Source organism: Protobothrops mucrosquamatus, unplaced genomic scaffold, assembly GCF_001527695.2.
Source record: "Protobothrops mucrosquamatus isolate PMUCROS unplaced genomic scaffold, P.Mucros_1.0 scaffold_254, whole genome shotgun sequence".
Taxonomy (NCBI): Eukaryota; Metazoa; Chordata; class Lepidosauria; order Squamata; family Viperidae; genus Protobothrops; species Protobothrops mucrosquamatus.
The window spans coordinates 71,333-97,726 of NW_015386330.1; the positions used below are offsets into that span (position 1 = coordinate 71,333).

At 37.9% G+C, this 26,394-nt stretch overlaps 1 protein-coding gene across 1 annotated transcript in view; it reads right to left on the reverse strand.

Annotated features, from left to right (window-relative positions):
• Positions 1-896: 896 nt before the first annotated feature.
• The window catches only part of SMARCAL1 (SWI/SNF related, matrix associated, actin dependent regulator of chromatin, subfamily a like 1), a 32,367-nt gene continuing 6,869 nt past the window's right edge, over positions 897-26,394 (reverse strand). The window contains exons 5-16 of the mRNA XM_015831129.1: positions 24,960-25,014; positions 24,700-24,850; positions 23,576-23,734; positions 21,751-21,816; positions 13,103-13,243; positions 9,340-9,558; positions 7,739-7,809; positions 6,619-6,721; positions 5,774-5,956; positions 4,632-4,732; positions 3,131-3,230; positions 897-1,247 (exon numbers count right to left, since the gene is read on the reverse strand). Of these exons, the coding sequence (XP_015686615.1) occupies positions 1,056-1,247; positions 3,131-3,230; positions 4,632-4,732; positions 5,774-5,956; positions 6,619-6,721; positions 7,739-7,809; positions 9,340-9,558; positions 13,103-13,243; positions 21,751-21,816; positions 23,576-23,734; positions 24,700-24,850; positions 24,960-25,014 (1,541 nt within the window). The 3' untranslated portion in view covers positions 897-1,055. The remainder of the gene's footprint in view (positions 1,248-3,130; positions 3,231-4,631; positions 4,733-5,773; positions 5,957-6,618; positions 6,722-7,738; positions 7,810-9,339; positions 9,559-13,102; positions 13,244-21,750; positions 21,817-23,575; positions 23,735-24,699; positions 24,851-24,959; positions 25,015-26,394) is intronic.

Below are 26,394 nucleotides of genomic sequence, written 5' to 3' on the forward strand. Positions count from 1 at the left end.
TATCAGCTGTAAATTAGTTTTGGTTTTGGCTAATATTTGTTCAGTTAAACTCAAAAATTATACCTTTTTAAGTAAAGTTTTAATTAAGGCTTTAACTGCAATCTTGTGCTCCATTTTCCAAGAAGCCTATTAAAACATGTTTCCCCTTCCATTCACTCATGTCTGATTCTTCTTGGACTTTGCTTGCACAAGTCCCTGTAGTTTTCTTGGCAAGATTTTTCAGAAATAGTTTGCCATTGCCTTTGCCCTCCTAGGGGTGAAAGAAAGTGACTGACCCAAGCTTATCTTTGAGCCCAAGTCAGGACTAGAACTTCCAGCCTCCTGATTTCTAGCCTTAACTACTACTACAAACTGGCTCTTCTATTCAACTTAATATGAATAAAAGGAATACCCTTTTATTCTTTTTCTTATATATGTATTTATTTGCTTGGTATTTATAATCCTTAATATTAACTTTTCCTCCCACTGAATATTCCTTCAAAACATTTTATGGATCCACTAATTGTTCTGAAAACACCTAAACAAACATTCATGTATTGGTTACTTTACTGGAAGAATACCAACATTTAAAATTTGAACAAAAATCGTAGTATTCAAATTTTGGCCAAATTCCAATTTCCACTGGCAAAAGATTTTACAGTATTCCGGTTGAGCCTCTGGCATATCCTGAGAAAAAAATATTGCTTCAAAGTAATTATTTGGATAGATGACTCAGGAACTTTTGGAATTCTTATGATTAGAGCTTTGTCTTTCAATAGTTGATAGGATTAGAATTTCAATCTGAAAACAGAGTTACCTGAGACTCGCGTCCCATTATGTTCCAGCATGCAGAGCTTTGAACTATAAGTGACTTGAGTAAAATAGAGATTTGTTTTATTATATAAAAATAAGAATATATCATTATCCTTAATACAAAATTCAAGAACATATTTAAATATAGTTTATTTGAACAACCAAATAATTCACTGATGGCACTGATTTTTTTTCTCTTTAAATAACACTTTTTAACTAATAAAAACAGCCATAATTCTATAATATTCATACCTCCATGGAAATTATTGAGTACGCTTTTTTTTGCACGGGCTTGCTGAGAAAAAATGTCCTGCTCTATTGTTCAATGGGTCTTCCTGCCCAGAATCTTCACATGTCTCCACTACGTCCCCAAGGAAGGCTTCATCCATGTCCTCTATATCCTCTGAGAAAGTCCTCTGGAAAAGTTCCAACATGGTCTGCTGTTTGGGGTCCACCTGTGGAATTAAAGAGAAAGCCTTTGTCAAATTCTTGTTAACTTGTTTCTTTATAACAAAATAGCTCCGTTCATCAGTTAAGACATAAGTTCAGAAAATTAACACAGGAAATGCAAAGCGATGCAAAAAGCCTTCAGATATTAAAAAGAGAAGTGAACCATATATTTGTTCATTTCTCTCTGCCATCTGAAACAAAGTAAGAGAGGCACAGGAAACTAGTGGTCAAATTCTCCATAGCAAAGGAACAAGTTTGTCAAAAAGCACTGCATATGAAGAATGGTTACAAGAACCGGGCATGGCTAGTCTAGTGAAGAGAAGGACCGGGGGTGACATGATAGCAGTGTTTCAATATTTGAGGAGTTGTCATAGAGATAAGGGGGACAACCTATTTTCCAAAGCGCCCGAAGGCTAGACAAGGAACAATGGATGGAAACTGATCAAGGAGAGATTCAACCTACAAATAAGGAGAACTCTCAGAACAATCAACCAATGGAACAACTTGTCTTCAGAAGTTGTGGGTGCTTCATCACCAGAGGCTTTCAAGAAGAGACTGAACAGTCACGATAGAAATGCTATAAGGTCTCCTGCAGGGGGTTGGACTAGATGACCTACAAGGTCCCTTCCAACTCTGTTATTCTGTTAAATATGGGCACTAACGTCCCCAAAATAAGCCAAAATAAGTAATCTTGCAGGTACACGTAATCCTCAACTGAAGACTGGTTGCTTGGTGATCGTTTAAAGTTATGACTGACCCCAAAAAGTGGACTTACGGCCGGATTCGAAGTTCTGATGGTCAGGCCTGCTCCGCAGTCATGTGATCGAACTTTAGGCGTCAACAGCATGGCCACATTTATGGCAGCTTGCAGCATCTTGTGGTCATGTGAACCTCATTTTATAATGGTTTTGCCAAAAATTGGCATTTAATTCATTTTTTTCAGCAAAACTGCACCGATAGCAAAACATTGGTTTGATTAACGATTGCAGCATTCGCTTAACTATCACCGCTGTCACTTTATGACTGCTGCAGCCACTTAATAAAGTTGTAAAATCTTTGCCTTATGACATATGAACATAATGGGCAGGCTCCATTACATCATATGTCAAGCTCTACTGTAATTACCTTTCTAACTGCAGTGTATTCCTAGGGAAAGATCAATTCACTGGCATTGCACATACAAGCTGACAAGTTTTATTTGAATAAATCCATAAACTTTACATAGCTGCCCTAGACAGGAGATGAGTGGGTGTGGCTATAAGCAAAAGTGGATGAGTGCGTTCCTTCTTTCTCTGGAGCACACTTTCTTTTCTGGCCTTTCTCTTCTCTCCTTCTCAAGCATCAGGCTATGGGAAAGAGAGAGATAATGCTTAATAGAGCTTTGAATTTATTGCCTGTGGAAGTCTTCTGAAATTAGGCTGAAGTGCACTGGTGCCCACAGATCTGCAAGCCACCAATTTTAGGCTCAGTAAATGGTTAGTGTCTGCAGCTGGCTTTACTTCAAAATTGTTTCACATCATTTTGGTCACATCAGAAATTTTTACTGTTGTTTTAATTGCAGCCCCCACAAGTCTCTGCTCTTTCTCCCATGATTAATTTTGCTCCTCTAAAGCAAGAATAGGGAACTGTGGCCTTCTGGATTTATCCATCAGTCATAGCCAGCACAGGCAAGGGTGAAAGATTCTGGAAGAGCCTCTGGTTCCCCAATCCTGCTCTAAAGGATTGTCATAAATGTCTAAATGTTACATTTGTGTCTAAATGTCATAAATACATTTGGTATGTATTATAATCCCCATTTTCTTCCTCTTTTAATGCTCAAAGTATTATGTATTTTAAGAAATTACTTTACATTAAATTATAAAACACTGTTTGCCATACAGTAGTTTACCTTGCAGGTATAATAATCTGTGGTTTCTGCTGCCTCAGAGAACTTGGCTTCTGATAAACCAGCTTCACCTAACACCCTGATCTTCTTTTCAATCAGTGGCCTATAGGAAAAAAAGTAACTTCAGTTATCAACACATACTATGGAATAGTCTTTCAGTACTGTTTGCATACTAAAAACGGCTGTTATAATTAAGCTAAAACATTTAATTGCTATTATAATCATGCACGCCATGAAAACTATGAAAACCATTTAATTTGTCTGTAATAAAACAATAGATGTCAGGCATTAAATAAATACGTCTTCTAGCCAAGCTTCACAATTACTATTATGACCATCAGGAAAAAGAGTGAACAACAGCACTACTTCCAGTGCAGCAATTTTATCTTCTCTTCTTCTGGTAACAATTTCATGGAAAGATGTTTATGAGAAAAATAGACCGTGATTGTTTCTCACTTCTTTCCATGTATGGCACTTTTGGACCACTCAGAACTTCAGGAAGCACTAAGAAAACTCTTAAACAATTTAACTTCCATTTCTGATGGAAAAGTATTTGGTGAACCACGTCCTAAAACCTATATGTATTTCCTCACTGTGTCCATCCTTTCTTGTAGAGGATTATGTAATAGAACCATTAGTACTGGATTAGGACTAGGAGTATCCTAATCAGCCATTAAACCTATTGGCAATCACTAAATTTCAACCTATACTATCTCTCACAGTGAAGTTAACATTGGATGGGGATTCCATCTACGTCCCTTAGGTTCTTGAAGTAAAAGTAGCACATAAATGCAGCACACAATTCTGACATTTATATAAACTGCTGAAGAGGTATAAGATAGTTGTTGTGAACTGCCCAGAGTTGCTTAAGATGGACAGCCATATAAATCTTTTAAGTAAATAAATAAAAGTTACAAAGCATTTTTGGCCAAGAATAAGTCCATCCCAGCTCAAGACTCAAGTTTTCAATTCTCTTTTCAAAGAATTAGAGTACAAGTATTTTGTATTTATTTATAACTCACCTTCATTATTATCTATCAATAACTCAAGGTGGTGAACATACCTAATACTCCTTCCTCCTATTTTGCCCACAACAACCCTGTGAGGTGGGTTGAGCTGAGAAAGAGTGATTGGTCCAAAGTCACCCAGCTGGCTTTCATGCCTAAGGTGGGACTAGAACTCATGGTTCATCCAGTTTCTAGCCTGGAGCTTTAACCACTAGATCACCTGGTTCCTAGGGGTAACCTAGGAACATCAAAGCAATTTCAATTTCTGCAGCAAAATCCTGCAATTGCATGTTTCTAGAATCCAAGTACTTTATCATTATCTATCATACTGATGAGGTCAGAATATTTAGAAAAAAGAGACAGCAAGAGGAGGATCACCAAACAGTGCTGATGTGCCATCTTATTATGATAGAAGTGCAAATGAACTCAAGACTCCTAATGAAGTACCCTTTATTTTCTCAGGATTATAAGTCATAAAAACACTTTCTTTTCCCTACCATAAGTAATCATCTGCTGTGCCCTTTGCTACCAAATAATGGATATCCACAGAATTAGTCTGTCCAATTCGATGTGCCCGATCTTCTGCTTGCATCAAAACCTAATATTTAAAAGTAGAATATATAAATTAGAGAAAACAAAGGGAACTGCTGTGATCAATGAACCAATAAACCAATCAACAATACTCCAATAAACAATAAACCAGTGATACAAGGTATTACTGATTTAATATAATACTTCCATTCCAAGTGGGTGACAAAAATGTATTGAAAAATAAGAGAACTGCTGGCTGAAATTCCTAATGTTTCCATTTTAGGGAACAAGATTCAGAGAGTATGTGGCTGTTCTTACAATAATGCTTATACAGATTAGTTGATTATTGGTTTGCATCCATTTACATTAAAAGAATGATTCATTAACCTTCTTCAGACTTTAGAAAATCGATGTTTTGCATGCAAGAAAGAAAGAAAGAAACATATTAATCCTATCCCTTCCCTCTTTCTTCCATATGCAAAGAACTTCTATCAGTGAAGACTAACAAGTTAATTTCCAGCACATTTTTCATCATTTAAGTCACGTGAAGAGATTCCAAGAAAGCTTTTTGGTCTTCTCTATGCTAAGGGAAGCAGACTTAGCATGCTTGCCACTATTTCCAGTGGATTTTTTTTAATAGTAGGAAAGCTTATAAAGCAAACTGGTTTTAACTTTTTAACTTTGACAAAAGAACACTAACATAAAATCAATGAAAGAGAGTGGGACGAAAGAATCCTACAAACAATACTTACCTGCAGACAATGCTTTCCCCCCTAACTTTCATCAATGACCGTAGCTACAAAGCAATTCTGCTAGAAAGCTAAGGTCAGCATTAAAGAATTAGAGCTACTAGTTTATGTAGAAAATTATGTGAAGTGAACTTACTTCTTCTGTGCAAATTTTTCCTTCTCTGGGTGAAATTCAATTCTCCTATATTTTCTACTTTAAACAGAATGATGATATTGTTTTAATTTTGGGCTGTTCTACCTTGTTTTTTTAAACTGTTAGCTGCACACGGTCATGTATACGAGTTGGGGGACAATGTAAATTTATTGGATGGATGGATAACTTATTTTAGCAGAGGCAGTATTGGGCAAAGTCTTCTTACCCCAGGGTTCCAGAACAATTCAGTAAATACAACTAAGTCAGCAGAGGAGAGGGTAAGCCCCATATTAGCTGCAGTCAAGGAGAGGACAGCCACAGACAGCTTCTCAGAGAACTGGAATTCTTGACTGAGGGACTGACGTTCAGCTGAGGGAGTGGAACCATCAATACGAATGAAGCCTACATTCTGAAAGAGAAGGTGAAGAAACAAAGACTAACTTATCATCAGGGTTTGCTTCTTTCTTAGTTCCTGTCCGAAAATGGAAAGATTTGCTCTCACTATGCCAAGTTGAGCTTTTTAGAACCAAGAGATTACAAGTCACATTGCTACACTTGTAAATTCCATTTGGTCCCAAATTGTTTAGACTCAAGGAAGGAGAGCTTCTAGGTGGTCCCATAGTCAAATATTAGGCAAAATCTATATATGCTCATTTTCAGTCATTATATCACCTAGCAATCAAAATAACTACAAACTATCGGACTCAGTTACATCAGCAGAATTAAAATGTGAAGAATACTTGTGTAAAGTAGATTATTTAGACTAGTGAGTCCAACCTCCTGCTTAGTGCAGGAATCCAAATTAAAACATTCCTGGCAAATGTCTAGCCAGCCTTTACTTGAAAATATCCAGCAAAGGAGAGCTCACCAGGGGTGCTTTAGTATAGGATCCTCTGTTTTCCTTATATTCAATTACAGCCTGCCTCATAGGTTTGTTGTCAGGGTAAAGTAGGAAGAAATCCTTTTCAGGTCTCAGGAAAAACAATGATTAACTAAAGAATTGAACTAGAATCAGGGATATCCACCTTCAAGTCATGACCTGACTATGGAGTTATGTAGCATCAACTGTACCTTTTTTTCCAGTTCCTCACTGATTGCATCCAAAATTAGTTTGTGATGAGCAAATACCAGAAATTTCTGTCTTCCACTTTCCAATAAATCTAGGATATATTCTCTGCAATTAGAGAGAAAGCTCAATAAACATAAATATTATTGTTTTTGCATGCACTTGAGATTCGTGGAAACAAGATAATTTAGACCAGAGCTTTTGGCACCACAAAATCAAAAGTACTAGCTAAAAATCTATTATTTGCCTTCAATCAACACAAAGGTAATGTTGAATAAAGTCATACTGAGAGTATAGTTAAAGCTAAGTGTTGTCTCCAAAGGCTTGGTCAATAGCTAACTCTAGCCAATAGCTATCAATCTTCCAAAACATTGAAGCAACAACAATATTGTGGATATGATTGATGTCATGAGCAGGCCATGGCAAAATTTAAGCAAAGGCTTTTGGATTTCACATGAAACTTAGTCACATTTCTATAAAGAATACACAGGAAAATCAGATCTGTTTTTTAGGATACCTTGAGGAATTCGCCTTTCACAAATACCACAAGACATTTAAGGCAACACAGTTTGACATCTTACTGTTAGCAGTTCTTGAGGGTACATACAGAAAAATTCCTTCACAAAGAGAGGTCTGGATGCTGCTGAGTCCCAGGCTCGCATCTTACTCTATTGTGACTTCTACAAAGATTCCTATAACACCTAACATCTCTTCTTATGCCATTTCCCAAATTCACAGCCTGGAGAATTCAAAGTCTATTAGCCATAAGCTAAGCAAAGAAAGGCAGAGCACTTCTAAGGTAAGGAAACAGTTACTTTAGTTGATTGGTAGTTCATCTTACTGTTAGCAATCTCCACATAAAAATTTGCCTAATCAAAATGATTAATAAATGTTAAGTAAAAATAATGGGAACAATTGGTGTTTGTATCACTGAGCACAACTCTAATAAAATTCATCAGACTGTCTCAGTACAGACATTTCCATTATAATTTTTAAGTCTTTTAACACAGACATTTCTCTAGGATCCCAGCAAATCAAGCTTATCTTGCATTATCTTGCATCTTTCCATTATAGCCAGGATTGATCTAGTAATTTGCTGCATTACAAGCCAAAAAAGCAACTTACAGGATACAGTGAATTTTGGCTTCTGCAGTCTTGTTGTAGAAGATAATGAGTGCGTCCTTCTGTTCTTGCTTCTGAAAAAGTTATTTGAAAAACTCATTGGTGATACCTGCAAACTCAAAGGGTAAGAAAGATTCACAACTTTTTTGAAGTACCTTTTGTTTAAATCCTAGAACCTCTGAATTGCAAATTAATTAATTACTACCCCAGCCTATCCCGCTTTTGCTTTTTTACTTGTAGATGAATTAGGATTAAGAATGGTGCTAAAAACTAGTCTCATTAAACCAAGAGCAAAAGGCAGAATTGTCAGAAATTTATAAACCCAAATTCCTCGCCCCCAAACTAGCAGTACTTGCTAAATTTGACAACTGTGAAATTCTGAAAATGCTTGGCACCAATTTATTTATTTGTTGAATTTATATGCTGCCCATCTCACTATTGAAGAGACTCTGGGTGACTAATTTCTTAGTCACTACGAATGGGGAGCTACCATAATGTGAAACAGCAATCTGTTTGGAAGTCCCTTAGTAACTTCCTTTTTTCCCTATGGCTAATATCTAACTCATGGCTAACATATAACTTATATATATAATAATATATATAAAGTATATTTCCCATGGATAATGATACATGTATAATGTATCAAAATGTATACATTATTTGAAACAAATTTATCATGTAGCATATTTCTACAGCCACAGTTCTATAATTTATCATAGTTTCAACAAAATGAATATCAGTGGATTTCACATCATCTATGTATTATTTATCAGTTTTGCAACTCAAAACATTTTAGAAATCATAAGGTTTTGATTAAAGCACCAAAGAAGTCCTAGGAACATTAAATAACTCTAATAGGAAAAGAAATTCTTCTTTGACTATTTATGAAACTCATTTTCTTTTATTCTAAAGTAGTGGTGACCAAGAACATGGAGACTTGCAACATTTCATTATTTAAGTTTCTTAGGTGCCATCCTCCCTACCCGGGTGCTTTTGACCTACCGGTAGATCCATTTAAAGATATATTCAATGCATAACATGTGAAATGGGCCTGACTTAAGATTTTCCACCCATGAACTTTATCTTCTTGTAGCTGCCTCTGAAACAATGGCAGCACTTAACCAAAGTGACTCTGTTTCCTCTCCAATCTGCCAAATGGGGAAACCTTCATTAAGATCTGCATAGTCGGTGATCTTGCCTCATAACAAGCCTATTCAAACAGAACCACCTCTCACCTGTATAGAGTCATACAAACACAAGCATGTCGTGCCAAACCCTACTTTATGCTAACCTTCGTTATGAATCAATACTATGGTTTGAGCTTTCAAACATACTACAGAGAAAGCACAGAGTGGATTTTTTTGGTTTTAAAGCGCTCAGCTTTAGAAATTCATTGGATATGTCCTTTCTTCATGGGTTAATACCATTCTGAGATGTGACGTTCTAGAATTCTAGATTCTAGAATTTGAAAAATAAATTACAATTATAGTTAGCAAGCAGAAATTCATTTAGAAGACAAACAAACCATGTTTTGCACTTTCAAACTGTTATTTTAGCATTCTAATTAAATACAGCCATATTCTAGACCAATCTATTCAACGTACACTTTTAAAAATCTTTGCCATTTCCTTTGCAGCCGCTGCCAACTCAGCCTTGGTTCTTGTATTAATGCCTTCAGGAGTTACCACTACCATTTTGCGTTGCTTTGCAGGAAGCTGAGAAAGCACATCAGATTTCAGGCGACGGATCATGATAGTTTCTTCCAACAGGAGTTTCAGTTCCTTAAGGTTGGAAGATCCAGAATAATCCCATCCCCAAGGCCGCTGAAATTCAAACAGGACATTAATGTGAGTTGCAATGCAAAGCAACTCACAAAACACATCAGCACAATAAACATTTTAAAACACCCATTTCAGCCTCTTATGGAACCTTTGCATAAAAATGAAAAAAAATGAACTTTTGATTTATGGGTTTGATTATTAGAATGGGTAGATTATAAAAAGAAGAGCAATACGATGTAACTTTAGAGAAAGATCAAAATATATTTGTATTTATAACTGCTGTAAAAAATTCCAGAAGCCACTTCTTTATAGGTTTTTCTTTCTTCTTTTTCTTCAACTTTTCTTCTTTTCTTGTATTTTTTTGCTTTTATCTTCTTTATATTACTTTTTATCTTCTGGTTTAAAACTTTTAATAAAAATTATTAAATTATTCCCAATTGTAAGGACTTGCATTTTAATTGTAAGGAGATTTTCAGTACTCATTTGTCCTTTATGTCACCCTAAAGATATCAGTCTCTTTGTAGTCCTGTTGGCAAGTCTAATTCAAATAAATCTCTGGATAAGTGCAATGAGATTACTAGCTCTTTAGAACCAGCAACAAAAAAGCTTCTTACTTAAAACCAATAGCTGAAGACAATAAAGGAGGAACAGCTTTTATGTAAACTAGGATTAGATACAGGTCACAAATTTCTAAGCATCAGCTTGAAGGTACCCAGTGTCTCATTGAAGCTATTATGTTACATTTGATGATGGGTGGTAGAATTGGGTGCTAGTAAAGATTCCACAAGCACAAACTTGGCCATCCCTGTCACAGAGTGCTTTCTTTCTGCTTTGTGTTCCTACTTTTTTTTTTTTTTTTACCAAAAGCTGCTGACCCTTTTGAAACTATCAGAGCTTCTCTAGGTGTACCATTTCATATTTGAACGAGGAAACCTTTATTTCTGACAGTTATGAAAAACGACTCCAAAGCACCTACTTTTGCAAGCCTTGGCTCATAAATAAAAACAGGCGATGCTTCTTTTGTGGCACTTGCCAAGGAGCTGGATTATAAACCAATAAAATAATTCTGCATTTTGCTTATTGCTTTTGCCACTGATTTTGCCGCTGATTTAGCCCTGAAGCTAAATCAATTCCTTTTAAATAGATTTTTTTAAAATAAATATTATTTAGGTTGGAAAATTTTTGCTAAACCAAATAAGGAGGTTGATAGTAAGAATATCTTTTTTTATTATTATAGCAATGATTTTTAAGCACCTGTAGTCATGTTGGGGCAGCATTATTATACAGCAAAATTGCATCCGCCTTGCATCCGCCTATTGCAAGAATACAATGGGAAGATATTGAAATATAGAAGGGAGGATTTTACGATGTTCTGGCATCCAACAGTTCTCTCTTACCTACTTCCCACACCAGTAACCTGAACACTTGGGGCAGCAGGCAGAAGACAGATGGAGAGAGACAGAAAAGAAACAATGGTGGAAAAATAATCCGGATGTCCACCAAAAAACGCTCCCAAAAGCCCCACAATCAGTTTATCAGGGCTTCTGCAGTCTTTCCCAATTGGAGAGCCCTGCAGAAGTATACGTATCTTTGAATTTCTGAAATTGTCATAAAAAAAATCTGTTTGGAACGTGAAAGCCACACATCTGGAAGATGCCCAGGTTGGGGGATCTGGCATGTTTTTTTCTATTCTAGAGGTGCCTTTTCCACTCGCGTCTCACACTAACTAATGGCGGGCCCATTCTGGGAAGCATGCATTTTGTTTGTTTGCTTATTTATTAAATTTTTATTTTTATCAATAAGAAAGGTGAACATACTTAATACTCCTTTCTCATCCTGTTTTCCTCATAATAATCCTGTGGGGTGGGGGTGGGGGCTGAGAGAGTGTGATTGGTCCAAAGTCAGCTAGTCAGTTTCATGCCTAAGTCAGAACTAGAAGTCCTAGTCTTTTGGTTTCTACCCTGGTGCCTTAACCATTAGACCAAATTATTGTTATTATTATATTATTTATATTATTTATAAGAGCTGTGGTGGTGCAGTGGTTAGAAGGCACTATTGCAGGCTAATTCTGCTGACTGCCAATTCTGCCGGCAGTTCAACAGTTCGAGTCTCACCAGCTCAAGATTGACTCAGCCTTCCATCCTTCCAAGATCAGAAAAATGAGGACTCGGATTATTGGGGGCAATAGGCTGACTCTGTAAACTTCTTAGAGAGGGCTGTAAAGCACTGAGAAGCGGTATATAAGTCTAAGTGCTATTGCTATTGCTGTATTTTCAATATACAACTGAAGGTGTGAAGCATACTTAATACTCCTGCTTCCTATTTTCCCTACATCAATAATCCTGTGAGCTGAGTTAGGCTGAGAGAATGACTGGCCCGAAGTCATCCAGCTGGTTTTCGTGCACAAAGCAGGTCGAGAACTCTTAGTGGTGAAGGTGTCTAGGCCTGCACCTTCACCACTACACTAAACTGGCTCTCTTCTATGAATGTATTTATGGATGCTGACATAATGTTTAGATCCCGATATCCTGAAAACGCTTGTAACCAGGGCTTTTTTTCTCATAGAACACCCAGAACGGGTAGGCAAGGCGGGTTGTATGACGTGTGTGAGTTCCGGCACCTTTTTTTTTTTTTTAAGAAAAAAAGCAGTGCTTGTAACTGTGCTTGAAATTTAACCAAAAACTCAGTAGCAATATACCCTCATCTATTCAAGGTATGCTATTCACATATCTTTTTGTTAACATAAGCTAATATAACCACAAACATTTCCATGCCTGATATTTGGAGAAAGAGGGTTAAATCAATAAATTTTGGTGTTGCAGGAAACTAGGGGAGCAAATTATCTGCACTGGGCACCCATAGTAAGTTCTTCTTAATTTTTGGTCCTATTTCAGAAAGATAAGAGGCCTGGCTACAGTACATTCCTTTTCTACTTTGTTCATTCCATGCTGTGGGTTACACATAGAGGTAACCTATCAAACAAATCACATTATGTATAAACAAGGCTGTTACACTTGATCAACAAACAATAATTAGAAAATCCTAGCTAATAATTCTGTGAACCATGCCTACATGTCTATAAATTACATAGGAAGTCGTTACAGTTAATTTTGGAATGAAACCGTTCTGTAGGGTAAAAAAATTAATATTTATATGAATATGAATGGTCAAAGAATTTTGGGAACAACCTGTGGTATTTTACAAAATAAAATGGTAATATTCTTTAGGGATGCTATTAAAGAGTCATTCTGGATAAAAGGAAGATTCTGGGTAAAGAATTTAACAATAAAGTCCACATACAAGATGTATGACCATGGCAACAGAAGATCAGATTTTCCTAAAGCTTCTCAGCTTTTATCATTTGCTCAAGAAGTACTGAATTTCATTTTCATTAAGGGCTTCATTTTTTAAAAAAAAATACAAGTGCATGCATTCTACAGCCAGTTGGTGCTGTAAAAAGTTATTCTTTCTACAGATAGGAATCTGCAAACCAAATCAGCTAAATCTATATAGAGCATTTCAGCATGGAAGATTATTATTCCCGAATAGCCTTTTTCTGGCAGACATACAAGTATACCTAGATTACCTCTTTAGCATCACAGTAGCGGACCCCAAAGGCATGGAACTGAGGGAAGAAGGTTGGCTGGACCACTGCAATCTGTGTGTACAACTCTGCGGGACGTGACATGGCAGGGGTTCCTGATAATAAGATTACTCTTTTGGCAGCCTGCATGGGAACAAAATCACAAAAGTGAATTATACCACGCAATGAGAAGGGGAAAATCCTCCTTGGTCAGAAACGGTGGACCTAGGTGCCAACCTGCTTTAATCTCAGCTCTCCTGGCAACTCAATAGGTGGCCATGGGCAAGGCACTCCTACTCAGATATGGAAGCAATTTAAGTCTATTTGTAGCATCATACTTTCAACATTCAAATAACATGCTAGACAGCAGTCAAAACAGAGACTAGCAATAGCAATAACAATAGCACTTATATACTTCACAGTGCCTTACAGCCCTCTCTAAGCAGTTTACAGAGTCAGCATATTGCCCCCAACAATCTGGATCCTAGCACTGATGATGTTACCTAGTTTGGGTAACGAAACGTCTGCAAGAAAACAAGCAAGCTCAGAAAGCACCAAGGACCCCTCATGTCAACCCTGAGCTACAAATATTCTCCTTTATTAGTAAAACAGAGTACCTGACAACATTTTTTTTTCCGATTAGCTGAATAAAGAGAACCCCAACTGATTAGTGTTATTCTTAGTACAGCCATTTCATGTAGGAGCTTCCCTTTGAAATGTTTCTGATGAAAAGGGGCACTAATCAGATCAACAGGAAGCGTATCCAAGAAAATGGAAATATTGTTATTTCAGTGTACAGGTAGCCCTCGCTTACTGACTGCCTTGTTCAATAATCATTCAAAGTCACAATGGTGCTGAAAAAATAAATTTACAGTTTACATGATCTTCACATGCCTCAATCATGTGCTCACCATTACAGCCAGTATGTGTGTTCTGTTTTCTCCTTCCTCCCTCTCTTTGCAGAGTGAAGAGGAAAGGTTTACAAAAAAGTAAGCACACACATGGGGAGTACATCAGCTATTGTAGTGTGCTCTCAGGCTGCCGCTGGGACTGCATTGCTGTCTATGTATATTCCCCACTATGAGTCTGTTTACTCTCTTATAATCCCTTCCTCTCCCATGAATGTAAATAGAATTGCTAATTACCCCAGTGCTGGGATGAGCATTCCAAAGGGCTGGGGAGTAGAGAAAAGAAAAACACAGCTATGGTCATGTGATTTTCCACCTAGCGACGGGTTTGCTTAATGACAGAGCTGCTAGTCCTAATTATAGTCACTACACAAGAACTACCTATACAGAAAAAGACTGATCTACTTGTCTTATGGAGGGGCAAACAACATGGTGACTTTCTGGCATCTAGTTTATAACTCTCTCCTATAGCCAGGCTAATCACAAATGCTGGTAACTGAAGTCCAAAGCACTTATAAAGTTCCTCATTGTTTATCTCATTTATAATGAAATAAGGCAGCCGCTGCCAGCAAGTGATGGCATATATTGCACTGAAAGAAGAACTGAAGGAAAATTTCAAGCTACGTAAAGGGACAGCAAAAACTGAATATAGGAAATGGGTAGAATCTTTGTTTTTGAACCTGTTTTTCAAATAGGTTAGCTATAATATCAGGAGTAAGAGTTTGCATAAAGAGATTGAAAGGGCTAAATGAAGAGCATATGAAGACCATTTTAAAAAGTAAAACCACTAATTATGCAAAAGTGCCCTATTTCTAAGCAGTGATTTACTGGGTTTTTAAAAAGATTTCCATAGCCTGTGGTTGCTATGCTATTTGCTGTGCTTTGCACCATGGTGATTATTAAAATCCATATTGTACTGGAGATAGTTACAACCATCCTCCAGATGCCAACCTCTCCTGCCTTAATCAGCTGCTTGGCATTTAAAGTCAAGGGTGTTCTAATCAACAAATGGAAATAGCTGATAATGATTTTAATACAGAAACTCTTTTTAACAGAACAGACTCATTGGGAGACTGAATCTGGTTTTCATTTCTGTCATAAAAGAGAATAGATACAAAGCTACAGTGTTAACTTTGAAATAAGTCTAAAGTTAGAGTCCAAAATCTATTATTGTGTCCCATCATCACCACAAGGCATCCAAATTCAACCAGAAACTGAACAGATGCAAAAATAGCTATCGTTTGATTTTCAACAGCAACATATGGGGGCAATTCGGAAATAAACCTCAGTCTGAACATGTGCGAGAAATAGGCAGGGATAGCAATGCCCGTCCTATGGCGCCATGCACAGTAGTTCAGTAGGCAGTGAGGAGTGGAAGGAGAAGGTTTTGTTGCAGTTGACAATGACTCGTCTGCTAGATCAGTGGTTCTCAACCTTTTTAATGCCGCGACCCCAACCGGTCGTAAGTCGAGGACTAAACCGGTCGTAAGTCGAGGACTAAACCGGTCGTAAGTTGAGGACTTTCCCTGCCCGGGAGCGCCGCACAGGCGTGGTTCCGCCCCCTGTGCCGGCCGAGGCGTAGCTGGCAAGCGGCAGAGACCGAGCAGGCTGACCACCAGCTGGCCCAGCCCAAGGGAGGTAAGGCACCCGCCGGAAAAGGGGAAAAAATGGACAAAAAAATGGCGGACAGCTTTGCTTGGCGACCCCCATGAAATGGTTGATCGACCCCAAATGGGGTCCCGACCCACAGGCTGAGAACCACTGTGCTAGATCAATTGAAAATGAACCCTGCCATAGAAGATCCCGCCAAATGTGAAGTGTGTGCAGTAATAAGATTATTGTGTGCAAAAAAACTTTCGGCAGCTGCAATTCATCACAAACTGTGTAATGTTTACGGAGCTAATGTGATGAGTGAAGGTGTCGTACGTCAATGGTGTCGCATGTTTAAAGACGGACAAACTGACATGCACGATGAGGCAAGAAGTGGCCGCCCATCTGTAGTCAGCGATGAACTCATGCAGGAAATTGACAAAAAGGTCCGTGAAGTCTGTTGGTTCCCGATACATACAAGCGTTGGGGCATGCTGACTTCCGGTGTGGTGTTGGTTCACAATAATGCTTGCCTGCACACCACTAGATGTACCCAAGAACTTCTGAAGCAGTTCCGTTGGGATGTTTTTGATCATCCCCCCTCCCATACCCCAGATTTGGCGCCGAGCAACTATCACCTCTTCAGGCACATGAAACAATGGCTTGCGTCGCACCGTTTTGACGATGACAATGCATCTCACAATGCTGTTATAGGGTGGCTTCATTCCCAGGTGGGAGATTTTTTTTGCAGAAGGAATTTGTAAGACATTATGACAAATGCCTCAATTTAAATGGCGATTATGTCAAAAAGTAATGGGTCAGGTCCCCAAATCCTTATTGTCTTCCTTGCATATTTACTCTTGTGCTTTCCTTTTGGGGCCTGCCATTCTGCTGGGGGGAGAGAGGATATTTGTTTTCACTTGGGATAACTTTCGCTTTCTACTTTTCTTCTCCTGCCTCTATCCACTTGAGAAAGGAATGTGTCTTCCTTATCAGGGAGACGGTCACAGAGAAACGAAACTGGAGAAGACCTTGAGATGCACGCCAACTGTGCCAGTTACCCACACATCGTGGCCACCTGTGAATTGGCTGGATTTCAAATGGACATTATGACTTTGGTGAGAGGAGGAATATTGCTAGTTTAACTATACTGTTTAAGTGGGATTTTTTCCCAGATCTGGCCTTGACTTCCCCACTGTTACTGACCCCTAATAAAAGTTTCCTTTTGAGTCAATGCCTTTTTCAAGAGTTCTGCTTTCTTGGGTGGTTAGCTGAGGTGGGTCCTTACATAATGTAATGTTGTAGTTTTCTAATGTGTATAATAAAAGCTGTATCTACGAGTGTTTGTCACTGATAACCAAACAGAGGTTTATTTCCGAACTGCCCTTGTATATTCCAACTTTAAACAGAATAAAGAGTATTGAGAGTTTATAAAAGTATATAAGAATAAGCACTTAACTGTAGGTAAGAGAAAAAGAAAGCCATGAGGAGCAGATCTATGAATACATTGGCTAAAAAAAAATTCTGACAAAATCTGCCCTTAAAAATAGTAAAGCCCCAATTCTCCAACAAAACGAGTGGTATTCTGATAGATAAAACTGAGCATTAAGTTCTCAGCTTACCAGACTAGTAAAAAATAATACTTCTTGAAGCCCACACAGAAAAAAAAATCATATTCATGCTAGCTCTTACTTTCAGAAGTAAACCAAAGCTGCAAACACACTTTCGGAAGCCATAACACTGTTTCTATAGTTGCATAGCGCACAGGTTTTATATTTTGCAAAGCCATTGCCATTAACATTGTTTCCTGTATTTCAGTGGATGAATGTTAGTCATTATACACTGGAAAGTTGCACAATACGGCATTACAGCATTAAAAATAAAACTAATGTTTTATTAATATGCATCTTCATACAAATTTCATTAATTGTTTGCCATTGAAAATTTTGAGACTTGCAATTCATTAAACTCACGCTTATATTCATCACAATTGTTTAGGTAATTTAACTCACATGATTATAGCTCAGTGATAAATGATTACAGAATAAGAATTTCAGAACTTCTACTACCTCTGTGTACCAAGGCAACAGAATCCTATATTTCACTGGTCTGTTTTGTACTTTGTCTTAGGAACAAAAGAGGAAGTCAATATATTGGCTTTAGATATGCCATTAAACAGGTTGCATCCAAGGATCATTGTATCTAGAGAAGAATCTTGAGTAGGTGTATTTGTTGAGATTAATTTAAATTATGAACAAAGGGCATTCAGTCAAATCTCTACATAACAAAGCAACTTTAACTCACTACAGGAAAAATCAGTTATAGAAAGTTTGAATATAAATAAAAAAGAGTTATATTGGATATCCTATTGTAAACTGCCATTAAAAATGATGATGATGATGATGATGATGATGATGATGATGATGATGATGATGATGATGATGATGAATGATATCATATCATGGTGTATATTGCTCTCTCCCCCAGTATGTTTTGTTTTTGTTGTTGGGATAAGATAATTTGTTTTTATTATTGTATGCTACCAAGAGTTGTATTTTTTGTGAATTGGGAGGACATATACTGTAAGTCTTGAAATAAAACAAAATAGGATACAAAAGTGGAGGAGATAAACTCTGAATCTAGATGATCTGGAAGCTACACAGTTACTTTTGATAGTAACTATTCTAGAGATGGAAAAGTAGTCGATAATCTATGCATGGCCTAGATGTACACTTTAGAGCATTTGGGCTGTTGCCAACCGCAAATTGTGCAAGTTGTATTTTCAATGATGAGGGTGCATTTATTTATTTTATTCAATCTGGATCCCGTCCAATTCTAACTGTTTTTGATTCATATTCCAATTTGGGATATGAAACCAACTCAGGAGACTATATTATACATTCATAACTTCCATATAGCTGCCTAAATCTTTAGCAAGGGAGCATCAATACTTTATCATGGATGATTGAGAATTCTACAGTGGATATACCAAGAATATTTCTGTTCATAATTGCTTTTGAAACTTATGGAATTTTAGACTTTGGGCCCATGTTTTATACATGGGCCTGTTTGAAGTGTCTATATATCACTGCTCTAAAGTCCTTTCCTTAGCAAATTATATTTAAAATGGATGGTAAAAAACACCACTTTATCTTAAGAAGCTATTAAAGTGTAACTGATACTGAAGTTAAGATAAGCTTTTAATATTACAATGGTGCCAATTTTCCTTTCCCCAATGCAATTTTCAGATCTGCTCTTCAACAGTTTCAATTTGAAACTTCGACCCTGCTTTTTAATCAAGTTTTGATTACATGTCATCATTTTCACTTTTTACTTTTGATACTTACAAGGCCCATATTAAATAGCCCTAGAAGAGGAACTAGAACTCTTGGTGTTTTCATTTTAATTGGTGAATAATAACATAGTAAATACTAACATATCAATATTTATAGAAAATAAGGAAGAAAATACAAAGATCCTCTCTTGTCAAATTCAATTTCTGGTGACTACGCAAACACAAATATGCCATTTTCTTGACAGCTATACAAAGGTTGCTTGCCAAGGCCTCCTGGGAAGTCAAAAAACATTTCAATCTAGGCTACAAGCTCTGAGTAGCCTCCCATGCAAATAGTCAAATCCAACCCACCTTAGCTTCAAAATCCAGATAAGATGGGCTAACTTTGTTAGTGACTAAGATAACCAGCACAGATGTATCATTATTTTTCAGGTTAATTTTGTTTGAAAACACTACTCAGTGACCGACTGTCTGTCCAGGAATTCTTCAGTATCTGAAACTGCTTACCATATTTCAGTACTTGATAATTAAATCTTTTTTCTTTTAATATAAATGAGATTTTTCAAAGTAAGTGTATACAGTGGTACCTTGGTACTTGTCTGGGATTAATTCCGGGACAAGTAACAAGTACTAAAAATGGGTACCGAGCAAACCACGTGACTTACCACGTGACCTTTTATTTTGGCTGGAAATATGGTTATTACAAACAACCAACCTTCTGATTCACAGACATGCCAAACATTTTAACAGGGAGTAGGATCTCCCCATACATTGTCATTCACAAATAAATCCAGAGGAAAAGCTGTCACATTCATCTTCCTTAGAGACCCTATGCAAATCTAATCCTGACATCAGTTTTCAGCAGTGACTTCAAGGACACCTAACCCTAGCACTAACCTTAATTTGAATTTTACTGGATATAGGATTTTCCCATGTATTTTACTGTACTTTTTTATGGACCACAGTAACATAGCATGTTTCCCGAAAAGTAAGATCTACCCTAAAAATAATCCCTAGCTTGATTTTTGGAGGTGGGCCTAATATAAGCCCTACCCCAAAAATAAGTTTTGGGGCAAGGCACACGCCTAAAATCAAGGTAGGACGTGGGTGTGTGGGGGGGGGAGTTATCATTGCAGCCAGGCCTCCCATGAATCGACACTTGCCTCGCCAGCCCACTTCTTCTGCAGCTGAAGGAGCAGCTTCATTCTGCAACTGAGAATGGAGCTCAGGCCTGCATTTTGCCGTCAGAGGCCTTTCCGGAAGGCCTCTGCAGCCGAGAAACGAGCTATGGTTAGCTCTCCTTGGAGTTAGGACTGAAAGCTTATGTTAGGGATAGATTCTTAGAGGCTCTCTAAGGAAAGTGGAAGTGAGTTTTCTGTTCGGACCTTTTTATGGACCACAGTAAAATACATGGGAAAATCACTTTACCAAAGAAAATGAAAGTAGGGTTAGGGTTCGCAGAGGTTCCCAAAGGAAAGTGAGAGTGACAGCTTTTGTCTGGGACTTATTTGTGATCACAGTAAAAAGCCTGGAAAAATCCCATTAGCAGTGGAAATTAAACAAGGGCTAGGCTTGGGTGAGGGTATGGTTAGGGTTAGGATTAGATTTCCTTCGAGTCAGGGCTGAAAACTGACATCTGGGAGGATGAGACATTTTCATTTGGCCTTATTTGTGGAACATAGTAAAATGCATGGGAAAATCCCATTGGCAGTGAAAATTAAAAATGAGTTAGGGCTAAGATTAGTGTTAGGTTTTCTTGGAGTCAGGGATGAAAACTTACTTGAGGTTTACATTCATAGAAGTAAACTTTTCTTAGAGAACCTCTTCAAATGTGTCCCTGATGTCAGGTTTCAGCCCTTATCCAAGGAAATCTAACCCTAACCCTAACTCTAGTTTTATTTTCACTGGCAATGGGATTTCTCCATCCCCACTTCTCCTTCAGACTCAGATTTCTTTTATCAGACTATGGTCTGTGGGTCTTCCTTCTGTCTGCCAAAGTCACTCTCATACAGTTTACCATTACATCATCTACCTAAAACCTTTCCATATTGGATACCTCTGGCAAAAACATATGCTGTTGTGTTAATCACAACATAAAAACCGGAGCTTATACCTATTATTGTTTGCCCACAAGAAATAACCTTTGATTCTTTTCTTTTGAGCCAAGGAATCATAATGAGCATCTGTGAATAGAAATGAAAAAAGAAATCTGGTGTCCTATTTACATTAGTTCACAGTGAGAAGTATGATCACATAAGGCTTTAAGAGTCAAGGCCATTTCAGTATATTCTTCAGGGAGATGTTTAAACTCTAACTCTTGAGCTGTCTGTCTCTGTAATGTTGCTCCTTAATATCTATAACAGTGGTGGCGAACCTATGGCACGGGTGCCAGAGGCGGCACTCAGAGCCCTCTCTGTGGGCACGCGCGCCGTCGCCCCAGTCCTAGGCCTTCAGCTGGGTTTTATAAAACCTTTTCGCTTTAGGCCTCTGTCGCCATGTGCAAAAAAAAAAAAGGTTCAATCAGTCAATTTCAACTTCTCATGGGGAAAAAAAGATCTTGCAAAGTTGGAATTGATTGATTGAACTTTTTAGTCCCACCCAGTCTGCTGTTACCACCATAGCCACGCCCACCCAATGGGCCACACCCACCCAATTAGACACACCCACGTAATGGGCCACACCCACCCGGCACCCGACGATGCATAAGTGGGTTTTGGGTTGCAGTTTGGGCACTCAGTCTCTAAAAGGATCGCCATCACTGATCTATAACTTTCTCATAAGTTTTTAACCAACACACACACCAGGCTTTTTGAACACATAGGGCCTAACAGTCTCTACATTCAAAATTTGTATACTCACCTTCAAGAGAGGCATTGCAGCCCGACATCGAGCCGTTTTACCGTTCTTAAGAAAATGGGATTCATCCTGAAATTGGAGAAATGGAAACACAATAAATTTTGAACAGCTTTTGGCCCTGGTTCTGAATAAAAAAGCTCTGATGTATTTTATGCACTGTGTGTTTTGAGCCCAGAAATAAACCAATCTCAACGGGCACAGCGATATGCAGAATGAAAAACCAACCCAACACAAGGTAATTTACTGGAAATGTAAATTATTGATAACAATCACCAAAGTCTATGTTTTCCAATCAACAACTGCAGCCAGACATAACAAGAGAAGTGGAAGAAAGACCCTTCTAAACTATTCCTATTCTTTTGTTATCACAAGATCCCATCTTATATGCAGATAACTGTCAGTCCGCTACTATGCCAATCTTTCCAAATGAAGGGGTTAATGAGAAATATCAGAAAGGAGGAAATCTAATTAGGAACCAACTGGTTTGCTGTTAAAGGCTCACCAGGTAGATAATAACCTACCATTTGAAAGCTCCCTTTCAGTAATGAACTCTCTCTTGAGTGCTGTTAGGAGACGGAGCTTCAGGAAAGGAGGAAATTGGAAATGTCTCTGGAAGTGTACTCATCTTGTCTGCATTTCGGCAAGTAAGCAGCCATGCAGAGAAAGGATAATAGACCCCCCTTCAACTCTAAGATGATGCTTTCTCCAGCTTGATCAGTGATAAGATTATGCTAATATCAGTCACCAGCAGAGGGGGGATTGAAGACAGAAAAGGCAGCAGAACACTCCATGGGGGCTATTTCATGTGAAATACAAACTCTGCCAAATAGTCAGCAAGAACCGTATTTATTTATATGCGAGATTCATACACTGCCCTAATTACAGATAGTCCTTGGTTAGCAACCGTTCACTCAGTGACTGTTCGATGTTATTAGCAGTGCTGAATGGGGAGATACCCAGTCCTCAAAGTTGCAGCCGTTACAGCGTCCCCGCAGTCACGTGATCATGATTCCGGCGCTTGGCAACCATCCTGCAATTATGATGGTCATAGTGTTCTGTGATCATGTGATCACTATTTATGAGTTTCACTGGTGGCTTCCAACAAGCAGAGAAAAATGGGGAGGCCAACAGGAAGTTGCAAACCGTGATCATGTAATGTTGTGCCTAATAAATTGTAAAAGATTAATGACTGCAATGGGGACTGCTGTAATGGCTGCAATTAGTTGGTGTGGTCATGTGATGTCATATTTTATGACCATGTCGCTTAGCAATGGAGTTCCTAGTCACAACTACCATTGTTAACAGAGGACTACCTATATTTATTCTGTATTAACATGAAGGTAGTGACTAGGGGAAGGCAGCCAATTTCTAAGAAGTCATGATTTGATTGTAAGACAGAATAATTCCTGTGCACTTTTTGTGAGGATCAGGACACACTTTTAACATGCAAGATCAACAATACAAGAACCCAGTTCATGGTCACCCTTTATCTACAATAGACTAGACATAATTTTTTGTATTTCTAAAGATACAGAAAGAATTGTTTACAGTTATTTTTTCAGCAATAAATTTAAGCCGTTTGTCATGATCATTTAACTACATTCCCCGAAGTGGTGATTACACAGTAATTCTAATCTTAACATAAACCATTACCGTATCCTATGCAAATATTAGCTTGCAGGTGAGTTATCCTATTAGCTCGGACAAGTTTTAAATCAAGATTATGCACAGGAAGCGACTGCATGTTAGTCCCATTATGCTGAACAGGTTTCCCACCTCTGTCTGTAACAGTCCACCAAAATTAAGTCACCACCTGAAGGCTACTTACAACAATCACAACTTGGAAGGTGGTTTTGAGCTGCTTCTCAGTCTTGCTGAGAAGGTCAAAACTGACAATGTTAATCGGTTTTGCCGAGACTTGGTCTTTGCCTGTTGCTATGACTGTGATGGTGTCTGGGCCGAGGGAAGGAAGCCATCTATGGAAAGCCTAAAGAAGTAGGGGGGGGGGGGAATAAAGGGAAATAAAATATATTTTTTTTCATCTGAATAGCTTAAAGCAGAGGTTCGCTTTGTGCAACCAGTCCGCACAAACAAGCAAAGCCCCATCTGCAGGATGCAGGCAGCACACAAAACCACGCATCCTCCAGTTCATGGAAAAGCCTCTCTCCACAGAATTGGTCCCTGGTGCCCAAAAGGTTGGGAACCTCTGGCTTAAAGATTATAGCTAATTAAAAGAAAAACTTGATACAATTTATATAGCTCAGTTTTAAGTCTACAATTCTTAACTGCATTTACCTTGCATTATACAGGGGTCATTGCTTTTTACTGTTTTTTATATTAGGTTTTTATCTCTGTAAGCTGCCTGAAGTCACTGAGAGTGAGTTGGACCACCATATAAATTTTCTTCTATAAATAAATGAAATAAATAAAAAATAGCTGAGCCTAATCCAAAATATAAATATGGAATTGAAACCAGCAAAATTTAGAAATAATAATACACTTGCATTACTTTTCAGCTGGTAAGCTGGTTTTGATACTCCGTTTCTTGTTTTTCCCACCCGTCTAAAAATAAGTATTTCCTTAAAATATCGCATTCTCTTGTCTTAAACGATGCCTTACAATGCAGACATTTTCACAGAAATGGCCCAATCTGCATCAGGGTTGAAAAGATGTGTCAGGGCCCCCACTGCCATAAGCTGCTCTTAAAATGTACCCAAAAGGTGAAATAGTTTCCTTTTACTTCTCAAACATCTATTTCAAAAATCCAAAATAAAATTACTCTCCTTTCCAAATAATTAATGAAAACAAAACAGCAATAAAGGAACAGTCTTCAAGGATAACAGTTTCCTAGAGTTTTGTCAGATTTGAAGCTAGTGGGAAAAAAATCCCATCATCTTTTTGTATATAGAAGCTAAGCACCACTTAGCTTTACTCTGCAAATAAAGACTTTACCTCGGCCCACGTATATCTCACTGAAGAAGGAGCCACCACCAGCAAGGGCCACTCTTTTTGGTAATAGGCAGCAATGCAGATTGCCTGGATGGTTTTCCCTAAGCCCATGTCATCTGCAAGGAGCAAACGACCTCCCCTGGAGATAGCAAAACTGTAGGTGATAAAACAAAAAAAGGAAAGGCTGGGTGCTAATAAATCTGCCAGGGTCAACATTTCCAGCATAGGTTGTGCTCTCTCTGAGGGCTGCAGACTTGACTCACTTTACACCTTCTCTCTGGAATGGCAGGAGGCTTGTCACAACTTTAGGATCCACTCCTACAACCAGACGAAGGCCCCCTAGATGACTAAAATTCTCTCTAAAGAGTTTGACACAGTGTTTCCGGTAATAATGACCGAACCCATCACCAAAGTCGACTTCGAGGCCTTCCGAGAAATGATCAAGGTGACCTTTCTTATATCTGTCTTGTTTAACTAACTAAATCTTTCAGATATATCAATGGGTAGAATGTATAGTTGAGACATCAGGTAACCTGAGCTTAAAGGTTGTTAATTTATGAAGTGAAAATCAGCACATAGATCACGCCTGTTCACCTCAGAAATTGATATATGTGTGTGTATGTTTGAACTATAAGTGTATATGTATGTACCCAATTAAGAAAGAAGGATTCCAATTCACCCCAAATTATTTCATGAATAATATTGCTAACTTCGGCTAGACAGCTATAAATAAGGAGGAAAACACAATTCGCCAGAAAGATAAGTAGTAGGGTTTGGGTTTATACTAAAATTCAAGCATTATTTTATGTCGAGCCCTAATTCTAGCAATTTACTTTTAAGCAATGAAAATACTGCTGTGCTGTATTAGGCCTTATAACCAATGAACATTTCTCAACCTTTTTTTGAAAAAAGAAATGAAAATCCTAAAATACAGATACAGGTATTGAAAAATAAAATGTAATTCTTACAATTTGTTCAGGAATTCAAATCTGTACTCACTTTGTTCATCATAAGAACTTTAGTGCTGACAGCAAACTACAGGCTGCTTATTCCTCCAAAGTAGCCTGGTTTGATCTCCTACTACATAGACAAAATCCTTTATTCCAAAAGCACAAAAATATATGAAAGGATTTATATTTGTAATTGTAGGTTACATATGCTAAGCATTAAGTATGCTTCCTTCGCTTTGATCTATACTATACCAACAAGACAAATAGGCTGTCCCTGCTGAAACATAGGGTTATGCTGCTCAGAAAGCCACACATTAGAATTATACGCCAGCAAACTGCAGCTATTACACTATTTTTACTGCTTTGCAAAAGAGGAGGAAATTAGAATGTCTCAGTAGCTGGAGTGATTCATTCAGGGGATGCTTTATCTCTTGTTCCAAATGATCTTTTATCTTAATACAATGAAGCAATTTAGGTAATAGCTAAATGTGCATATAGAGACAGAATGTGAATATAGAGACAGAATGGAGGGAGGGAGAGAGGGAGATTGATGGATGGATGGATGGATGGATGGATGGATGGATGGATGGATGGATGGATAGATAGATAGATAGATAGATAGATAGATAGATAGATAGATAGATAGATAGATAGATAGATAGATAGATAGATAGATAGATAGATAGATAGATAGATAGATAGATAGATAGATAGATAGATAGATAGATAGATAGATAGATAGACAGAT